The following is a 20,360-nucleotide window of genomic DNA, read 5'->3' as shown; positions in this document are numbered from 1 at the left end:
AAGATTGTGTTATTGGCTAAACTTTCGATGTGCAACGCATTCATGTACACGGGTATGCTGCACGTCACGTGAAAATTTGGCACCGATTTAAGACGTATTCTTAAATCTTAACCTATTGGCACAAACTGCAAGAAAAACTGTCCTTTATGCACTAAAGATGTTTTGCAATTGCATTTCAATAACTTGAGATATTTGCAAAAATAAAGTCCTTAACGGTATGTTACATTCTGTACAGCCTGTGCGTAAACGCCATATGAACCCCGTTGATCCTGAACCTTTATTAGGTAAACAGCTTTACAGACACTGATCAGTAACCACGAGTATAAATAGACATTGTGACCCATCCCAGCATTCTATTTGATGCGCAGCCCAAGTCTCTTTGTAACTTACTGGCGCCAGAACTCAGGGGCACAGGTTTGATCCTCTGCTGAATCACATGATACGTTACAGCCAGGTAATTCATATCAGGCACGCCAAGACACTGGGTCGTCTTTAGAACGGGGCGTCTCCTGTATCTCGAACTAACTCCTGTTACCCATTAATATATATGGGAAAACCATAGTTCATAATGGATAAGAATAGTCTATATACATAATTTGTGCTATACAATGTGTTAATTGAATGGGAGGTTTACGGCGTGTATATATAACGTGGCCCTCGATGTGTACAGTACCGGTGCACTGAAACCACAGGGGCTGACAATTCTCTTCCTTCTAAGCACGGAATGTTTTTCGTCAGTATGCATTGGTCAACTCAATGTAAGGTTGGTGCTACATCCGATGCAGATGTTACTAGGCGTATTAGTTTTACTCTCAACAGAAACTTTGTACCATATAAATTCACTGAACCAAAACAGAATACATGCCGAATTGACAACTAACGTACGAAATGTACCACACAGATGCATGTGGGTGTAAAAGTAATTTTCAAAATCATCAAATATTCCCAAAAATTTGTAATTAGCAGAAGCATCTTTTTCATTAAAAGAATCAACATTTGAACTTCTACATATTTTATTTTTGTTAAATATTTTTCAATAACATCATAACGCACTTTATGTAATTTTGAAAGATTATCCTTACAAACATTCATTCATAGAAAACGAACAAGACTTGGTTGTATGTGACTTTTTTTCATTCACACAGTTATTATGTGAATAGTATTTAATTAAAATCTCTATTTTGTACAGGAATGAACATTTATTCTAAAAATTAAATGAGAAATGCTAATTTCACATGAAAACATGCATCAATACTCAGTTGCCCAGAATTATTCATCGGACTTAGCAATTGTAAACTGTATCACAACATTGAAACTATTTCTTTGTACATTAAATACAAATGTAATGATTTCAAAATGTTTATATACATTAAAGTAGTTGTACAACTTAACTAATCAAATACGGAATTCCATGTAACATTAAAATATAATTTAATAACATTAAGCCTAAAGGCAAATCAAAAGAATTAATCAGCTGAAAGCAAAATGTCAGAGAGTTTGTATATTGTATACAAGTAAAAACTTCATTGGATGCATACTAAAATACCTCACTAATTTCCCGAACAATGCAAGATTTAACATTTATTATCTGTTTGAAAGTTTTGTGTTTACCTCATGATATAACCACAACATCAAAAGATCTTGGAAAACAAAGATATGAAAAGTGAATGATATAAAGTTTTAAAACAGCATTTTTGCAATAAAAAAAGCTAAGCAGTAAGCACACACATACATAAAGCCATTATAAAATGAAAACGACAACTTACCCCAACTAATTTATATAATTTACTGTTACATACCAGTAATCAAACAATTTCACTGAAAAACAATATTATAATTTAAATAATGAATAAAAGTTCCATTTGTCACATAAAAAGCAGACGGACCTTCATACATATAAACATTTAGACAAAATTCACATATTCTTGTTATTTGTAAATCAATAAAACTAATCCTCTATAATAACGCAGTATATTGACACGATATTTCAACCAAATAATACTATACTTCACTGGCATAATTATAGTGTCATTCACTTGGTATGTGTTATATATAGAATTAGATTTGAGTTTGAAATAATATGAATACATCTCCAATACTGACTAAAGAACCTTAACTGTTAACATGACTTTGCTCTCAATCTTTTTTCAAACAACAATAAGAAAACACAAATAAACAAAACACAAGATAATTATCTTAAATGTTTATAGAAAGCAACAGATAAACTAGCTTTACAATAAAAAAAAACTTATAAAACAATTTCACATTAAATGACTGAATATATCTAGGAAACTGAACACAAACTAAAAGTCAAAGGGATAATTCAGGCTTGCATGTCTAGTATCTCAACCACAACGGTAACATGTATAAGACTTTTGAACATCACACAAAAACAATAATAGTGGCGTTGTCCGTACTAATGTTTGTAGGTTCATGGAACAACCTACCACCATTAGGATATGACATAACTCAGCATCTTCTTATTTCTATGCACATGTTTGACAAACTGTCACTTTTCACATGGATCATCATTTAAAAAATTCCAAGAGTTTAAGTCAGCAATTATTGCTGTTTACTCTATGAAATTTAATTAAACAAAATGATTTTGTTAGACCACATTAATGAAAAGTACTGACCACATTTATGAAAAGTACTTGTTACACAGACTTTAAGCATCAAACATAAAGTAATATCATTAACAATGAGTGCAATGAAAACGTAATCATAATGATTAATCATCTGCCTATCAATGCACACAAATGTAAGACCTTTGTTTCAGGAAGTATTGAGAAACAATAGTCTTAAACCAGACCAGCATAATTAGAAAAACAGCACTTTAACTTTGAAAAAATCTGTTAACTAATCCAATACTTAAAACATCTTTTTCTGTTTTTGAATATTTCTTATTAACTTTCAACATGATTACAGATTTCAAGAACAAGCAAATTCGTTGAATTGATATCCCCCGCCAGTGTGCTTCTGGACACAAAAGTTAATTTTTTCAAGATACAAAGGGCCATAACTCTGTTATTCATAGATGGTGTACAATGCCATTTGGCATGAATCATCCTCTTATCCATATATATACTCGTACCAAGTTTAAATGAAATCCGCCAAAGCACTTCCAAGATATGGCTCCAGACGGACAGACACCGCCAAAACAATATCCCTCCGCCGATGGCGGGGGATAAAAAGTCCTTCCAAGCTATACCAGTCCACATAATTTATAACACTGTCTACCCCACCCAAATGTAAGCTGCATATGAAACGTAAGTCCCTGAACAACAAATATGTGTGGATTATTCTATGAGCTTCTTTGCTTTGAAGTATCTACGCAAGTAGAGCACCTGCCATGTGGCCAGGCCCAGAAGACACAGCATGGACAGGACGCTCAGGTACATCACATATGAGTGGGTCCGCTCTGAAACAATAAGAATACCCGGTTGCACTTTTTTAATTTATCACTTCCGGTTCTACCATCTTAGCATCGCTCTGGGAAAAGATTCCATATAAGCTAATCAGGGGCTACCCTTTCGGCTTTTATTTAGTTTTGTGTGCAAAAAAGTCTCTTTAGCAAAACAAAGCTTTGACGGTAAGTGTCGCACCTGATTAGCTTGTGCAGACTGCACAGGCTAATCTATGATGACCCTTTATGCACATGTATTAAGCCCCATGTTCTCAGAGTAGAGCTCATATATATAATGAAGAAATCTGAACAACAGCGACTGGAATGAGCACAAACCTTTAAGCCCTACACAGGTAAATGTTCTGTGGGTTATTATATCAGATTTATCAATCTATTTTGATTTGCAAAATTCTCTATAACAATAACAGAGGAATGTCCAATTTTTTGGTCAAACTGCTCATATTGATGACTGGAATAAGGTATTTTAAATCTTATATATTTATTTTTCAAACTTTGCCCTTCAAATAGAAATCTAAATTTAAAGCAGACATGGCGATTTTAAGCCTGTCGGACATTGACAACAAACAATTAAAAAGGCCGATTGTGAAATGCATGATCGTCTGACTTACTGTCCGGTAATTTTTGTTTTCAAAATTTGTAACCCACTTGCAGTTTTCACAACATTATTTCGTGTTTAGCGGATTATGATACTTCAAAATATAAAAAGTTCATTTTCGCCAAATTTCATAAGTCAGTAGAAGATTGCAACATCGACAAATTCCGAGAAATATTCCAAACGTGAACAATTTCGCATGGTCGTGAAAGTAGTCAGACATTAACTATTTTTCTTTTCTTTGCACGCATGTTGCAAATATTCCAAGATGGCGGATAATAAAAATAAATAAGGATGCTCAGCAAAAATGACAATTAAAAATCAAATTATCGATTGACATCATAGAATAAGCATGGATTAATGAAAAGGATTTGTCATTATACGATAGAGAATACGTTTTAGAATCAATTAACACATTGTCATCAGAAATTTATCAATGTCACAGAATTAGTGTTCATAATTTGGAGTTCATTCTACTCGCAAATCAGAAATCTTACAAGATTATCGTTTCAAAATGGAAACAGACAAACATGATTCAATTTATATGTTGGTGGAGCTGTGTATTATCAGATTCAAGTACATATTCTGTTTATTATGTTTGTCACTCTATACAGTTTACTGTTATGGCATGTGAGTGAAAAGGAAGATAGTAAAAGGAAAAAATATTTAATATATTAATAAATCTGTGTAAAAAAAATCAATAAAACCCAATAATGCATGTTTATATGTGCAAATATTTTTCCCAAAATGAAAAATACACTTAAGTTATTTCTTTAAATCAGGCTGTCCACACTATTTTTGCCCTTTCATAAATCAATCGCATGTTAACATTTACTTTTTGAATTTACTATGCAATGTCCCTCTAGGATTAAACACTTAAAATTAAAAGGCCTTTAAATTAACAACTGGCCAGTAAATTATTTTTCCTCGTAGGCCAGTCTGGCCTGTAAATTGAGACCATCTTAACAGGTCATGTAAACCAATACAAATAACACCGAAGAATAATTTGTTGGGAAACAAACTAATTAACAGTGATTACCTACATACAGACGGATAAGTTCAATGCTCAGTGCCTCCCATCCTGAGAGGGCATAAAAAGCCCTGCATGACACAGTGTCAAGCTATATAACCAACACACAGGCTCACTCATAAAATTACGATTCTAAGCGTATAAAGTTACCGTTGGTGTCCCTCATCTCCTCCTCACGGGCCTTCATGAAGGCAAAATCATCCACAATGGACTTAGAGAGATCCTCCAGCCTGCGCAGCTCTACTTCCAGGGGCTTCAACTTCTCCGCCTTGGCAAGCTGGTAGACAATGATTTTTAGAAAAGAAATATGGGCTATAGTACTATAAATACCAAATCTTTTAGTATATTTAACCCTACATTTGTGAAGTTAAAATTCATTTCCAAAACATATTTTAATAACATTTATTAAATAAGTGGAGTTTGAATCTTCATAAAACACCCATGTTAATGAGTCTCCATATATCCTATTCTTAATAAGTAGGAACTAAGATAAAGTTAATATAATAAATCAATCGAGGATTATAATACAATCAGGTTTTTTTATACTACAATCAATTTCTGCAAAAATGATGAATGGTTTTTGTTAATTCAAAAGATTCCGAACTTCTATATTTATTTTGCAAATAAAAACTGTATAGTTCTAACTCCATAAATAAAATATAATGTCCTTATTATGTTTCTGGTTGTGAAATTGGAAAGTCAAAATAAAGGCAGATACATTTTTGGGGTCTAAAATGTGTACATTTCAGTATGCTTGAAAAAAACAACAACAGTTCAACTGACATCTCTGATAAGTCCTGCCAGTATGTTAAGCTTTCATACAAATACGTACATCATCGTAGCTCTTGGCCTCTACACCATGCTTCATGTTCAGAGAGACCGCCCTAGCCGGGCCTTGGCTACCTGGAAATGAACAATTTAAATCAACACTATGTAGACATTGACAATATTAAATGCCTGTCAACAAAAATGCAATAGAACAACTGATAAGAAACAATATTTAAAATGCAATATTTAGTTGCAGGATTTCCTCTTTAAACGTTTTCATGGCACATCTTTACACACATATGCAACTTGTCATTGCAAATAATTTCAATAAATTTTATAATCCAAGTAAAAAAAATCCAAAAGATCAACTGTTTTAAATTTGAGGGCTTACATAAGTTGTTCTGATTTCAGCTAACCAGAATAGTTTTCAATACATACATTTTTAATAAAATTTTTTTTTTAAATAACTCTTGGATTTCAGGATATATATTCAGTTCCTAATATGATATCTTTAATATCTAATAAAAAAAAATGCTCTTATCATGTTTAATAATAATTTAATATCATAAATACTTTACCTGAAACCATTTTCGATTCAAAGCAGATTTCAAACATGTCATACTCTTCTGTTGTGAATGCAAATTTGCCTTTTGTGGCATCTTCTTTGCTGTATAAAATATGTCCTTTTGTATCAGTTACCTGCAAAGCAAACATATCACATCAGTTCAATGTTATTTTTATAATAATAATCAATAATAAATGGGTAAATGTTCAATGTTCTGTTTGCTTAAGTTAACTGCTACAGAAAAGACTGTTGAAGACATATTGTTTAACATTTGTCACAAGTGCTGAAACAAATTAGGAACAAGTCCCTGTATTGATGCTTTTTTGGAGGGCAGGATTATTCTTATTGATTTTGGAAATTTCAGCTCCAAATTTGACCAGAAAAAAACAACAATGCTAGACTTACAAGGGCCATTTGTAAAACATGCATGCCCCCCATATGGGCTGTCAGTTGTAGTGGCAGCCATTGTGTGAATACGGTTTTTGTCACTGTGACCTTGACCTTTGACCTGAAAATCAATAGGGGTCATCTGCCAGTGATGATCAATCTACCTATGAAGTTTCATGATCCTAGGCCTAATTATTCTTGAGTTATCATCAGGAAACCATTTTCTGTTTTGAGTCACTGTGACGTTGACCTTTGACCTAGTGACCTGAAAATTAATAGGGGTCATCTGCCAGTCATGATCAATGTACCTATTAAATTTCATGATCCTAGGCCTAAGCATTCTTAAGTAATCATCCGGAAACCATTTTACTATTTCGAGTCACTGTGACCTTGACCTTTGACCATGTGACCTGAAAATCGATAGGGGTTATTTGCCAGTCATGATCAATCTACCTATGAAGTTTCATGATCCTAGGCCTAAGCGTTCTTTGAGTTATCATCCGGAAACCATTTTACTATTTCGAGTCACTGTGACCTTGACCTTTGACCTAGTGGCCTGAAAATCAATAGGGGTCCTCTGCCAGTCATGATCAATGTACCTATGAAGTTTCATGATCCTATGCCTAAGCGTTCTTGAGTTATCATCCGGAAACCATCTGGTGGACGGACGGACTGACGGACCGACCGACATGAGCAAAACAATATACCCCCTCTTCTTTGAAAGGGGGCATAAAAATATCATTCTATTTATAATAAATTACCAAGTTTTCTTTGAAAAACAGTGATGTCCCTTCTAAATTTATTATTGTTTAATGCAAATTTACAACAAATTTGATGATTATTTTAACAACTCTGATTTACACAAATTAATTGTCTATCTAGTGACGATTATTTTAAATGTTGTTCTGGGCATTTTTCATTCTGATTAAACATAAACACATTTAGCCCAAATGAAGCAACACAATAAAAATTGACATTTAAAGTGATATAATGGGCATTTTGCACTGTTGAATTGAGCTGAAAAGAATTAACAGGTCAAAAGAGTTAGTTAAAATGTGGTTACTGATCAATTATCTGCAACTCATCTTGCTACCAGTTGTTTATGCAAATATATTTTATATTCGATATTCTTACGTGACCCACCCAGTCCTGTTAGCCGAAATGATCCGTAAAACAAAATTGTGTCTTATGAACGAATCTGCATGCATGATCAGTTGTCAAACGAAAGTACGGTTGATATTCAAATGCATTATTTTTCTCTTTCCGGTATATTGTTTTAGTATGTTGATGCTGCATTAACAAATATAAGTGTATATGAAGTTAAAACACCAAAAATAAACAATGGTTGCGATAGACACCTATAAACTGTTAAATGCCCATAATATCACTTTAATAAGATCAATACCATTAAAAATATAAGTTTTCCGCAATAGATGGGGAACACCATTTCCCTATATGCAATTCAACCTGGTTCACTGACCTTTGCCTTTGGTTCAACAATACATTTTCAGTGACCAAATCTTGAAGTCAGGTGATTGGCTTGTTTCTGCGCCATAATATTCAATTATATCTTGGATACTTTGATTCAGGTTAGTCCATGAATTATGTTTTTTACAATAATGCATGTATAGTTTGAATAGCTGTGTATTTATTTATTGATCATTTGGAAGTTTGGTAAACTTTTTATAAATTACGTTGTACTTATGGAAATGGTGATTGCTTGGTGTCGGAATTGCCAAGTTAAGTACCCAGTTGACACTGCTTTTTGACATTTGACATCCTCATGGCAACTCAAGACACTCACAGATTGCAAATGTATAATGATTATGTTTATTAAATGATTATAATTGCCGCATTTAAAGTTATATGAATTACATTTTCACTTCTTATTGATGATTAAATCAAATGTCTTAACCTTGGATACATGTAACAACAGTTACACAGTTTTAGAAACTTTTGCTACAAACAAATTGGATTGTAAATAAGTAAACGTATTACGTTCATGTTAAAATCATTCCCATGTACTCCCGACAGCCTCGTGTCATACTTACAGCTAGGTTTGTTTTCTGTCCAGGAGCGTCATCTAATAGATATTCGCCGGTTACCAAAACATCTTTGTGAATTTCCTCTTGCAGACATTTTTTCTGATTTGGGTCTACGTGAAACATTAACGCGTTGACATTAAATATAAAGATGCCTAACAAAAGGCAAAATAAATATGCTAGATCCATGTTAATGAGAATAATTGTTTATACAACAGGAAAAGAATTCCGAAATCGGCGTCACAATATCATCTGTGCACGTTTGTTACGTGGCATTCGGTACTTTTCGTACATGTCCGTACATACACGTTTACTTCCGTTTTAATCGAATACACATACACAAAACTTTTAGAATCTTTAATTACATTGGTTCATTGCGTTAAATTGGTTAATACACATAAGTTACATGGATTTCGTACATTTAAAGCTTAATTTGCGACATATGGCATGGCATTGCCATTGATTTACCATTCATTGAAACTCTGCTTATGATATTAAAACCGGTGTCAAAAGTTTGAGTTTTATTTCAATTAAGCAAGTCTGTGTAACGAAAATGTATAATTAGCAAGATCTAGTTGTCTTAAAACATAAATTCCTAATTTGGGATTCTTGCACCATGGCGAAGGAAAAAATGAAGTATGGTATTTTAAAACACAAGTACACCATTAAGATATTTGTTTGATCTAATCGTATATTATAATTGTCACACAAATTCGCGAATCCAAAACAAGGTCAGGTTGCATTACACTTACAATGTACCGAAACACTAACAAAATGAACCTTTTCATAATTTACCAAAATGATTCCTTAAAACATGCATGTCTTGTATAAGAGTAAAATGACTCTGCTTACAAAGATAAAGGTGACAAATATTGGTTTGTGTATGGCTGGTCACCAATTGACCACTCGCCAGCTGTCAATCAATCTCGCGTAGTAATCAATCAGATTTCGTTTATTTAGGCCACATGGTCCGACAAACAAAGACTGTCAGAGTAGTGGAATAAGCGTTATGAAAACACAACTTAGTGGGCGGAGCGATCGCGTATTTGGCAACTGGTAAATTATAATCTGTAGATACTGAAACGTAAACTGCTTTTTGTTGAAAATTATGAAAATGTATGTATAGGTAAATAGCATTTAAAATTAAACCCTTTTAAGAAAAGTGTGCTTCGCCTTGGTGCATTTGTAGCAAGTAAGGTTTTATCCCTTAGATCCCATGTTCGAATTCAGAGAAAGGCAGACTTTTTATACACCTTTTTCTCTTGCTATTACAATAAATTTAACCATTCCATTTTTTATAGTTTGTAAGTAAAACGTGATTAAAAAATATGTGAGCATATCACTATTAATTATTCGAAACTATCCACAAAGGATTCCTAAATCATATATTTACCCTTTCCCACCCAGAGGCAAAGTAAAAATTGCTACGTGCAAACAGCACAAAACCAGAACAGCCTACGAGTAACTCGCAGTCTGTTCAGATTTTATGCTGTTTGCTGCACATCAGTATCTAGGGGTTGGAAATGCAGCCTTTACAACTTGAATCTAGTAAGAAAGGTCTTTCATTAAATATCACTTTCCAAGCGACTACAAACACATCAAAATTCGTATCTAAGTGGGAAAGGGTAAATCATTTACACTTAACAGAGTGCGTCAATCATAGGACGAGCTGGCTTTCTTGTCATCAAATCATCTCATTCGCCTGTGGTCCCATCTGGCCAGCTTCCTCCATGCGTCTTGGTTCTGGGCAAGTCTTTCCAGCTGCCCCCACATTTGCCCCATCTGCTTAGCATCTTCATTCAGGTAACAGCCCCAGGTGTTTCTAGGCCGCCTTCTCTTCCTTTTCCCTTTGGGGTTCCATGTGAGAGATTGCCTTGTTGTATTGGATGCAGGCTTGCGAAGGGTGTGGCATATCCACCGCCAACATCTCTGGAGGATGTCTTCTTCAACTGGCTGCTGGTTTGTTCTTCTCCATAATTCTTCGTTGGAGATCTTGTCTGGCCAGCGGATTTTGAGGATCTTCCTGAGGCAGGTGTTGATTAAGACCTGTATTTTCTTTGGTGGTGACAGTGGTTCTCCAGGTCTCTGCTCCATAGAGGAGTAGTGGCTTCACAATAGAATTGAAGAGCCTAATCTTGGTGCTGATGTCAATTGCGCTGGATCACCAGATGTTCTTCAGCTGATGGAACACTGTTCGTGATTTACTGATGGGGGTTCTGACATCTGCATCTGTTCCTCCCTAGTTGTCCAGAATGCTGCCGAGATAGGTGAAGCTGTCTACCACCTCCAGCGCCTCGCCTTGGACTGTGATGGGTGTGTTGTTGGATGCGTTGGTCCTAAACACATTGCTCTTCCCTCTGTTACTGGTGAGGCCCAGTTTAGCTGAGTTGTCAGCTACCATGTTTGTCTTTTTCTGCATCTGTTGTTGGGTGTGGGAGAGAAGAGCCAAATCATCAGCAAAGTCCAGGTCTTCCAACTGTTTCCAGAGTGTCCACTGAATTCCATTCCGCTTCTGCTCTGTTGGTGTCTTCATTACCCAGTCTATGGCCAGCAGGAAGAGAAAAGGTTAGAGTAAGCAGCCTTGCCTCACACCAGTTCTCACTTCAAAGGCATCTGTGAGCTGTCTGCCATGAACGATTCTGCAGGTCATTCCCTCATGAGACTTCCTGATGATGTTGGTGCCTCAGAAGTCTCCAGAGGGACTCCCGGTCAACGCTGTTGAACGCCTTTTCATAGTCAATGAAGTTGACATACAACGGCGAATTCCACTCCAGGGATTGTTCCAGAATGATGCGCTGGGTTGTGATCTGATCCGTGCACGATCTCTCCCTTCGGAAGCCTGCTTGTTGGTCATGGAGATGCGGGTCTACTGCGTCTTACATTCGGTTCAGCAGGCTGCGATTAAACATCTTTCCTCAGTGTGATTCCTCGGTAGTTGGAGCAGGAGCTGAGGTCACCTTTCTTGGGAAGCTTTATGAGGTAACCTTTTTTCCACTCTGTTGGAATTTCTTCTTCTTCCCATATCTTGCTGAAGAGTGGGTTGAGTAGCTCCACACAAGTCTCCACGTCAGCCTTAAGCGCTTCTGCTGGTATGCTGTCAGGTCCTGTAGATTTGCCATTCTTCAATTGCTTGATTGTGCTGCTGATCTCTTCCTTTGTGGTTGTGCAGCATTTGATTGGCAGATCGCTTGTAGCTGGCAAAATATCCGGTGGGTTGGCAGGAGCTGGCCTGTTGAGGAGCTCCTGGAAGTGCTCAATCCACCTCTTCTTCTGCCCTTTGTCCTCTGTTATTACTCCTCCATTTTTGTCTCTTACTGGCCTCTCTGGCTAATCTCTTGGTGATGGATTACAGATCTTTAATTCTGTCCTGATAGGCTGCCTTTTCCGCCTCTGTTGCAAGCGTCTCTAGGTAGTTCCGCTTGTCTACTCTAATACTTTGCTTGACGCTCCTATTTGCTTCGGTGTACTCTTCTTGTGTTTTTACTTTTGCGGCTCGTGTTCTGCTGTTGTTTACAATTGCCTTCTTTTCTCGTCTATCCGCAACTTTCTGAAGCGTCTCTGCTGATATTCACTTCGTGTGGGTGTAAGACTTGGAGCCCAGTACCTCTAGCATATTAAAGTCACTGCTTCTTTCACGTTCTGCCACTTCTCTTCTTTAAGTAGCTCCTCTAGGACCTGGAACTTGTTGGAGAGAGTGACCTTGAACTCTTATTGCTTCCAGGTGTCTTTCAGTGTGGCAGTGTTGTACCATTGGCGTTGGCTGGCCCCTCACCCACTTTTCTTCAGCTTTAGTTTCAAGGCGACAAGGAGTTGATGGTCCAAAGCCACGTCTGCTCCTCGCTTGAAACGTACATCATGAAGAGAGCGACGAAACTTCCTTGCGATGCACAAGTGGTCCATCTGGTTCTCGGTTGACAGGTCTGGTGACACCCAAGTTGCCTTATGTATCCTTCTGTGATGGAAAACACTTCCTACGATGACCAGGTTACTTGTGGCACACAGGTCGGCAAATCTCTCCCTGTTGTCGTTCATCTCGCCTAACCCTTGCTTCCCCATGATCTCCTCATATCCTCTGTTGTCCATGCTGATATTTAAAGTCCCCCATAAGAATGATGATGTTTCTCTTCGGTCTGTCTTGTATGATGGTTGACGGTCGATTGTCAAAGGTTTCGTTCTCATCCTTTTTACTGTAGCAATGGATTATGTCCACATTGATCCTCTTCTTCTTTGTAAGAAAAGAGGCTGTCATGATCCGTCGTCCGTGTGCCTCCCACCCGATGAGCGCTCTCTGTGCCGACTTGGAAAGCATTAGGGCTACTCCCTGGGTGTGTGCTGCATCCTCCTGCTCATGCCCCGAGAACAACAGTAACTCACCGGAAGTCAGTCGCTTCTGCCCAGGGCCAGTCCATCTTGATTCACTGATCCCTAGGATGGTGAGGTTGATATTCCTCATCTCTGCGGCCACTTGTGCTGTCTTCCCGATCTAATCCATGGTTCGGACATTCCATGTTCCGATGGTGGTTGTGGTCCAGGTGAAGATGATGGTCTTCTGCCTGATGGCTTCCAGTTGACACTGGCTTTCATCGTCCTGTGTCATACGTTCGCTAGTTGGAGGTCCACCTTCTTCCAGGTGTCTGTTGTTATTCTGTTTGGCGTTTCTGTAGCTATAAGGTTTCAACAGGGTAGGGTAGCTAGCCCAACCCTCCTCCTTTTTTGTCTGGGTTTGGGACCTTCCTTGGCGGCTTTTTAGCTCGACTATTATATATGAAATATATATATAGTGGAGCTATCCTACTCGACCCGGCGTTGGCGTTTCCGTTAGCGTTAGTGTGCAAATGTTAAAGTTTTCGTACTACCCAAATTATTTTCATTGTCCCTTGACATATTGCTTTCATATTTTGCATACTTTTTTACCAACATGACCCCAACCTATAAACAAGAGCAGACAACTCTATCAAGCATTTTGTCATAATCATGGCCCCTTTTCCACTTAGAATATGCAGCAAATGTTAAAGTTTTCATACTACCCCATTTATTTTCATTGTCCCTTGACATATTGCTTTCATATTTTGCATACTTGTTTACCGACATCACCCCAACCTATAAACAAGAGCAGACAACTCTATCAAGCATTTTGTCATAATAATTGCCCCTTTTATACTTAAAATATGCATATTGTTGATAAATCTATGTTAAAGTTTGCGTACTACCCCAAATATTTCCTATATCCTTTGACATATTGCTTTTATATGTTGCATACTTGTTTACCAACATGACCCCCAACCTATAAACAAGAGCAGACCACTGTATCAAGCATTTTTACATAATTATGGCCCCTTTTACATGTACACTTAGACAATTGAACATTTTGCTTAAATTGCCATAACTTCTTTATTTATGATCACATTTTACTATTACTTTGACAAAACAACACTTACCTGAATACCACAATGGATTCCACCCAAACAATACCCCATGCCCCTACCCCGAATCCCTTCCCCCCCCCCCCCCCCCCAACCTCCCCCCCCATTTTATTTTTATTTTTTATTTAAACATCATCTAATAAATTACCCCAACCCACATTATACCCTCTCTCACCCACCCCCTACCCCCCCCCCCAATTATTTTTTTAAACATCATCTAATAAATTACCACACCCCACATTATACCCCCCTCTCAACCCCCCCCCCCCCCACCCCCCAATAAATTTTTTTTTTCCTTTTTTTATTTTTTGAAAGATCGTCTAATAAATGACTGCACCCCACATTATACCCTATCTCAACCCCCCCCCCCCCAATTTTTTTTTATTTTTTTCCTTTTTTTATTTTTGAAAGATCGTCTAATAAATTATTGAATATGAATAATTTCCCCATGATGGCTTACGTTATAATGTCAAGCACTTGAATAGTCGAGCGCACTGTCCTCTGACAGCTCTTGTTTGTAATCACTGCACATTTTTTTCCACACACTATGTACATCTGCAAGACATTCATACATATATTTCTTTTAAAATAAGCAAGTATTCCTTTTCCGCAATTGGGTTTCGCTTCTGTTAGTAACATTTTTACAAATAAGACCATGTTGTAACAACATGTAAAATTGATGGTATCAAATTATTAATCTTAATTTCAATAAGCATTTTACTGTTTTAAAGGGTTAAAAACTATTAGTAAAAAGAGGTCATCTTGGAGATTTTTTTCCCTCACTTCTGTCTGGTCTTTATTGTAGTTGATAACAGATCACTCCATCATAATGCCAAATTCACATGAATTAGATACAATTCAAATCTTTTATTTGTTTTGTTGATCACTTATTTAAAATGTAGATTGAATTAAATTACTATAAATTATAAGATCAATATTATTCGATGGGCACTTATTTTATTGGACTTTCTATGATCATCTTACCCACAAAGGAAATTCCAGTGTTCTCTAGAAGCGCCAGCAGCCGGCAATTTCACCGGTTACATTCTATCTAGATGCCGGCTACTTTCCCCACAATATCAATTGAAATGGAGCCAATACACCAGTTTTATTGCTTTGTCGCCAGCTACTTTGAAAATATAACTGGTTTATGAAATTTTTCTGTAGAACACTGGAAATGTCCAACGAACGTTCAAAGTATTACACTGTAACTTCAATATAGTGCAGTCAGTTATTACGCTGTGTCCAATATAACGCGGGGGATCCTTGGATCCAGTTTTTTCTCCAACCTTCCATTTCTGACAGACATTATAAAAAATCATTAAATTCAAGATCAAACATGAATCATTGAAAGTTAATGGAAATGGAAATAGAATAATAATCAATAGTTTATAATATATTAAGTAGTAGTTGTAGAAATTTGATAAGTAGTGATAAATTATATTTAGGTGCTCAGTACAGCTCATCTTTTCAGTGTCAGAATGATTAATTCAGCATTATTCAGTAAAATATATTTATATGTTATAAAAAACAACAGAGAAAGAAATGTACGATGCGACTTGTTGCTGTTGTTAATATGACTTGTCAGACTTGAAGTGCCTAACTTTTCAGTATCAGTTTGTAAGTGGACCTAAGATCTATTTGTTTCTTTTGTATTCAGGCTGGTTTTGGTTGCATTGGAAAGCATGGCAGGTACCGGACACAAGCTGGTTCGCATTCGACCTAAACAAGATGGCAAGCTGCAGTGTCTTCACAAGGATCCTTTAGGTACCTTTATAATGAAGCAGAGTGTTGAAGATGTACTCTAAGAACTTATAAGAATTCAAACAAGAGATTTTTTTAAACCATTAATCCCCGCCCTTCCCAACATATTAGTGTTTTTCCCAGGAGGGCAAAGGGGCATGGCGCATTACTTTCAAAAAGGGCATTTTAGCCCGCAGTTAAGGCAAAAAAGGGCAAAAACGTTCTGTGAATACCTGAATTAGGGAGAAACATGTAATCGCATCAGAGACAGTTGTGGAAAAAATATAAACAAGCACATTTTATGGTAATAGATGCATTTAACTTACTATTATTTATATAAATATATTTACCTTGCAATGTACATTTAAGTTCCATGCTGTTTCAATAAACTGTACAGCACGACAAACATAATAAAGCAATATATGCATATGAATCTGATTATACACAGATCCACTAACATATAAATGAAACCATGTTTGTCTTATCCCATTTTCTAACAATAATCTTGACAGATGGTTTAAATAACATTGCGAGTAAATTGATCGCTAACAATATACAAACACTCGTTTCCGTGACATACATCCACCGAGTAGATTACAAATAAATAAATAATGTTGTTCTAAAACATTTTTATGCATCGTTGATTATCACAGACATTTCATATATTCATTCTAAAGGTATAATCTCCATCGTTAATTTGATCGTTTACGACGTTATTTGCCATTTTTGCAGAGTCACAATTTAATTCTGTATAGTCCGCCATGTTGATAAAATGTCAAATGATGAAAGCGACAGGTGCGCATAGCAATGTTAAATCGTATACGCGATTCGCATTTTGTTAAATTAGTATACGTCTCAGTAATTATTTCAACAATTAGATCTAATTATCTTAAAGTCGAAAACGATAAAGAATAAATCTGTTTGTGATTTTAAATGTAATTATGCGCAAAAATATATGTTTTGATAAAACTGAATTATGCATGCAATGCACAATTGCCACGAGAATAACATCGAGTTTTTCATCAAAAGTCTCGTGGAGGAGTAAACATTGCTGACCGAAAAGTGCGCTTGGTATAACATAGCCTTCGGCATTATCGATTGATACTGACACGAGGTTATTCACGCATGACTTATTCACAGCTTTGGAGCAGTCAGTAGGACCTACCTTTAAATCGAGCACTGTAATAGATAAAATCTGCTCAATTTATATAGTCGATTAGACGTTGACGTCTCTCGAGTAAATCAAGCACAGTCGGAGTGTCACAGACAATCAAGGAAGCTGATTTTGCGGACCAAGTTAGATCGTAAGGCAATAAAGATGTAATCGATAAGGGCGCGTGGCAAAATTTGCCTTTGAAAAAAAGGGCGCGTGGCGAAATTTGCCTTTCAAAAGGGCAGAGTGGCGATCCGGGAGGGCGGCGTGGCTTTTTGCCACGCTAAAATGGCCTGGGAAAAACACTACATATATGTTTCTTCTTTACATTTATAATTGCCAGAAATGAAAATCAGTATAATGTTAAATTAACTGACAAAGGTCCTGTCTAAAGGATTAGATTCTAATTTTACATGAAATGATTACAGCATTGTGATTTTACTGTTAATCATATGTGTGTCTAATGTTCATATTTTGTTTAATGATAATTGAAAGTCTGCTACTTGGATTTGGTGTGTATGAAGAATAGTAAATTGTGTATTTTTATTCCCCCGGTAGGGTGGCATATAGCAGTTGAACTGTCCGTCAGTCAGTATGTCAGTCTGTCCGTCCGTCCGAAAAACTTTAACATTGGTAATAAATTTTTAAATATTGAAGATAGCATCTTGATATTTGGCATGCATGTGTATCTCATGGAGCTGCACATTTTGAGTGGTAAAATTTCAAGGTGAACATCATCCTTCAAGGTCTAGGGTCGAAAAAACAAAGTCAAGGGAAGTAATAAGCTTTTAATGGACATAGTTATCTGAACTGCCAACGTATATATTTTTGTTAAATAAATCAAAGCGGCGCAGTAGGCGGCATTGTGTTTCTGACAAACACATTGTGGTAAAAGGTCAAGGTCATCCTTTACGGTCTATGGTAAAAAATACAGATTTAAGGGAAGTAATAAGCTTTAAAAAGGGAGAAAATTATTGAATATTGAACATAGCAACTTTATATATTTGGCATGCATGTGTATCTCATGTAGCTGCACATTTTGAGTCTACAGTCACGGTAGTGGCTTTAAATTATTTGCTATTAAAGATAGAGATTTGTTACAGACAATTATTTTCAAGGGAAGTAATTTATATCATTATAAATCTCATATTATATATTTCCTTATCATGAATTGAAGTTCTTTTCACAGTTACTGTACAGATTTAATATTTTGATTATTAATAACCCAAATGATTGATTTTTCAAAGTTTTTTTTAAATGATATAATTATAATTTCTTTGATGATCAATACATACCTGTGGACTTATGTCCATAGATACATGATCAACTCTGGCTATGATCTCTTTTAAACCACAGGCCTTGGTTGTCAGTGATGTCTGACATGGTCATAATTGACTGTTTATTTCTGTAATTTTGTGCTGGGCATATCTTAAAAGATGAAAGAGGTATCAGATTCACATTTTATAGGTAGTTGTATCTTATTAAGGGGATGTGAAGTTCATAAAAGCCATAACTCTTGCTCCCGTAATTAATTGTTCTTTTATTTTATTATTTTTTATGCTTAATGTTTGTTTTGACAGTGGAGCATATCTGGAAATGTAGGTAGATCTCAATTAGGAGCAGTGAAATGCATAAGAACTGTTACTCATGCTTTCATAATTTCATTAGTATTGCCATGTTCATGCGGAACATTTGTCCAGGGCATTTCTTCCCTATAATATGTGGTATCATGGAGAAACTTCATAAGTTGGATGCTTACAATGTTGAAAAACACGTTTTTAAAACTGTAAAATGACTGGTTAGCTCTGGTTGTGGATCACTGGTCTTCAAATTTGAGGATTGCAGTTTTGATGTTGGCCCGGCCACAGAACTTGTGTGGTCATTGGTCGTGAAATTCTTTCTAAGGCCATGTTCTCCCTACATCTGAGTCAGTTATCAGTTATAGGCTAAAGTGCGTGAATAGAGAACCAGTAAACCAGCATTCACAGGAAAAGTGACCGCGTTGATTTCACTGAAATACTGTTTAAAACATGGAATATGTACAACTAAATCAACCAACAGGGATTGCATTTACAGTCCAAATGTATTGAAATGCCTGGTTTGGCTTGCGAATGTAAAATGTCATTGAAACCACTTATTTCTGTTAAAAAACTAATTGTAAGAAATTAATATCCATTTACTTGTTCTCTGTATTGTATATCAATAAAAGATACAATAATTAAACCTTTTTTTGTTTCAGTGCAAGAAACTGTACTCTATAAAGAGTTCAAGAAATTGAAAACATTAAAGTGATATTTATTAAATATATATGTCATGATTTGAGATGCCAATTGTTTACCCAAATCAAAGTGGAGAATGCAGTCTTGTTCTAGAAACAGCATGCAAGCCTGATTAATTGAAGAGAGGACGATTGTGTTTACATTTGAAAATAAGGACTTTATATGTGTGAATAACAGTTAATGTTTATTAAATGTTTACTGTACATTGACATGCTTAGATAAAAAATAGAATTTGCACTTTGTATGTAGACAAAACTTTTGATTACTGCAAATGAAATTTCTGCTATTTGTTTATATATTTCATTTTTAAAACTGACTAAAAATAACAATTGAAAATAGAATATAAGTAAAACAATATATGTTAAACACTGAATTAGGGTTCGTTTTAATGTTGCTTAATTTGTATGGGTCCCAAAATACAGACCAAAACATGATCTTTCTGCATATCTTTAACTTGCTGAGGTTAACATCTTTGTAGTGAAAGTATATGATGTTGACACAGATCTGTTATCACAGACACAAAACAAACTGTGCAAAGCAGCACGTAAGATTTCAAATGTATTCCACATAAATGACCCTTAACCCTTTGCATGCTGGGATATTTGTCATCTGCTAAAATGTCGTCTGCAGAATTTCTAAAATTAGCATTTTCTTTGATTTTTTTCAAAGAATACTATCAGAATAGCAAACAGTTTGGATCCAGATGAGATGCCACGTTCTGTGGCGTCTCATCTGGATCCAAACTGTTTGCAAAGGCCTTTAAAATTCGGTTCCCGCACTGAAAGAGTTAAGGAATGTCTCACCCCTGCCCCCTTTTCCAACGAGTCTTCCTGTCAATGTATTGGTCTACCTTAATATGGCTCATCTTAATCTGTGATTTTTGGTCTCTGATGATTGTGAAAACTCTAGTTTGCTATGTTGCATTTTATTGGATTTGTTTGCACCGTGACC

The 20,360-nt window shown here is 36.0% G+C and overlaps 2 protein-coding genes across 3 annotated transcripts; one reads left to right on the top strand and one right to left on the bottom strand.

The window, feature by feature from the left end:
- Positions 1 to 995: 995 nt before the first annotated feature.
- LOC127872876 (transmembrane emp24 domain-containing protein 10-like) lies at positions 996 to 9,118 on the bottom strand. Its single transcript, XM_052416338.1, has 5 exons — positions 8,821 to 9,118; positions 6,396 to 6,516; positions 5,882 to 5,952; positions 5,200 to 5,326; positions 996 to 3,421 (listed from the first exon to the last, which is right to left on the bottom strand). Exons 1-5 carry the CDS (start codon positions 8,998 to 9,000, stop codon positions 3,300 to 3,302), a joined length of 621 nt encoding a protein of 206 aa, XP_052272298.1. The 5' UTR covers positions 9,001 to 9,118; the 3' UTR covers positions 996 to 3,299.
- Positions 9,119 to 9,206: 88 nt separating this feature from the next.
- On the top strand, positions 9,207 to 19,782 carry LOC127872878 (39S ribosomal protein L33, mitochondrial-like). 2 transcript variants are annotated; one of them, XM_052416339.1, is made up of 4 exons: positions 9,207 to 9,447; positions 9,772 to 9,867; positions 15,895 to 16,001; positions 19,370 to 19,782. In XM_052416339.1, the coding sequence occupies exons 1-4, from the start codon at positions 9,428 to 9,430 to the stop codon at positions 19,420 to 19,422; spliced, it is 276 nt and encodes a 91-aa protein (XP_052272299.1). In that variant the 5' UTR covers positions 9,207 to 9,427; the 3' UTR covers positions 19,423 to 19,782. The 2 variants fall into 2 exon arrangements, 1 of the variants encoding a protein (XP_052272299.1); XR_008045824.1 differs by lacking the exon at positions 9,772 to 9,867 and having other exon boundaries at positions 9,282 to 9,447.
- The last annotated feature ends 578 nt before the right edge of the window (positions 19,783 to 20,360 follow it).

The sequence above is a fragment of the Dreissena polymorpha genome, chromosome 3, assembly GCF_020536995.1.
Source record: "Dreissena polymorpha isolate Duluth1 chromosome 3, UMN_Dpol_1.0, whole genome shotgun sequence".
In the NCBI taxonomy this organism is placed as follows: domain Eukaryota; kingdom Metazoa; phylum Mollusca; class Bivalvia; order Myida; family Dreissenidae; genus Dreissena; species Dreissena polymorpha.
This window is presented reverse-complemented; position numbering and strand designations above follow the sequence as displayed.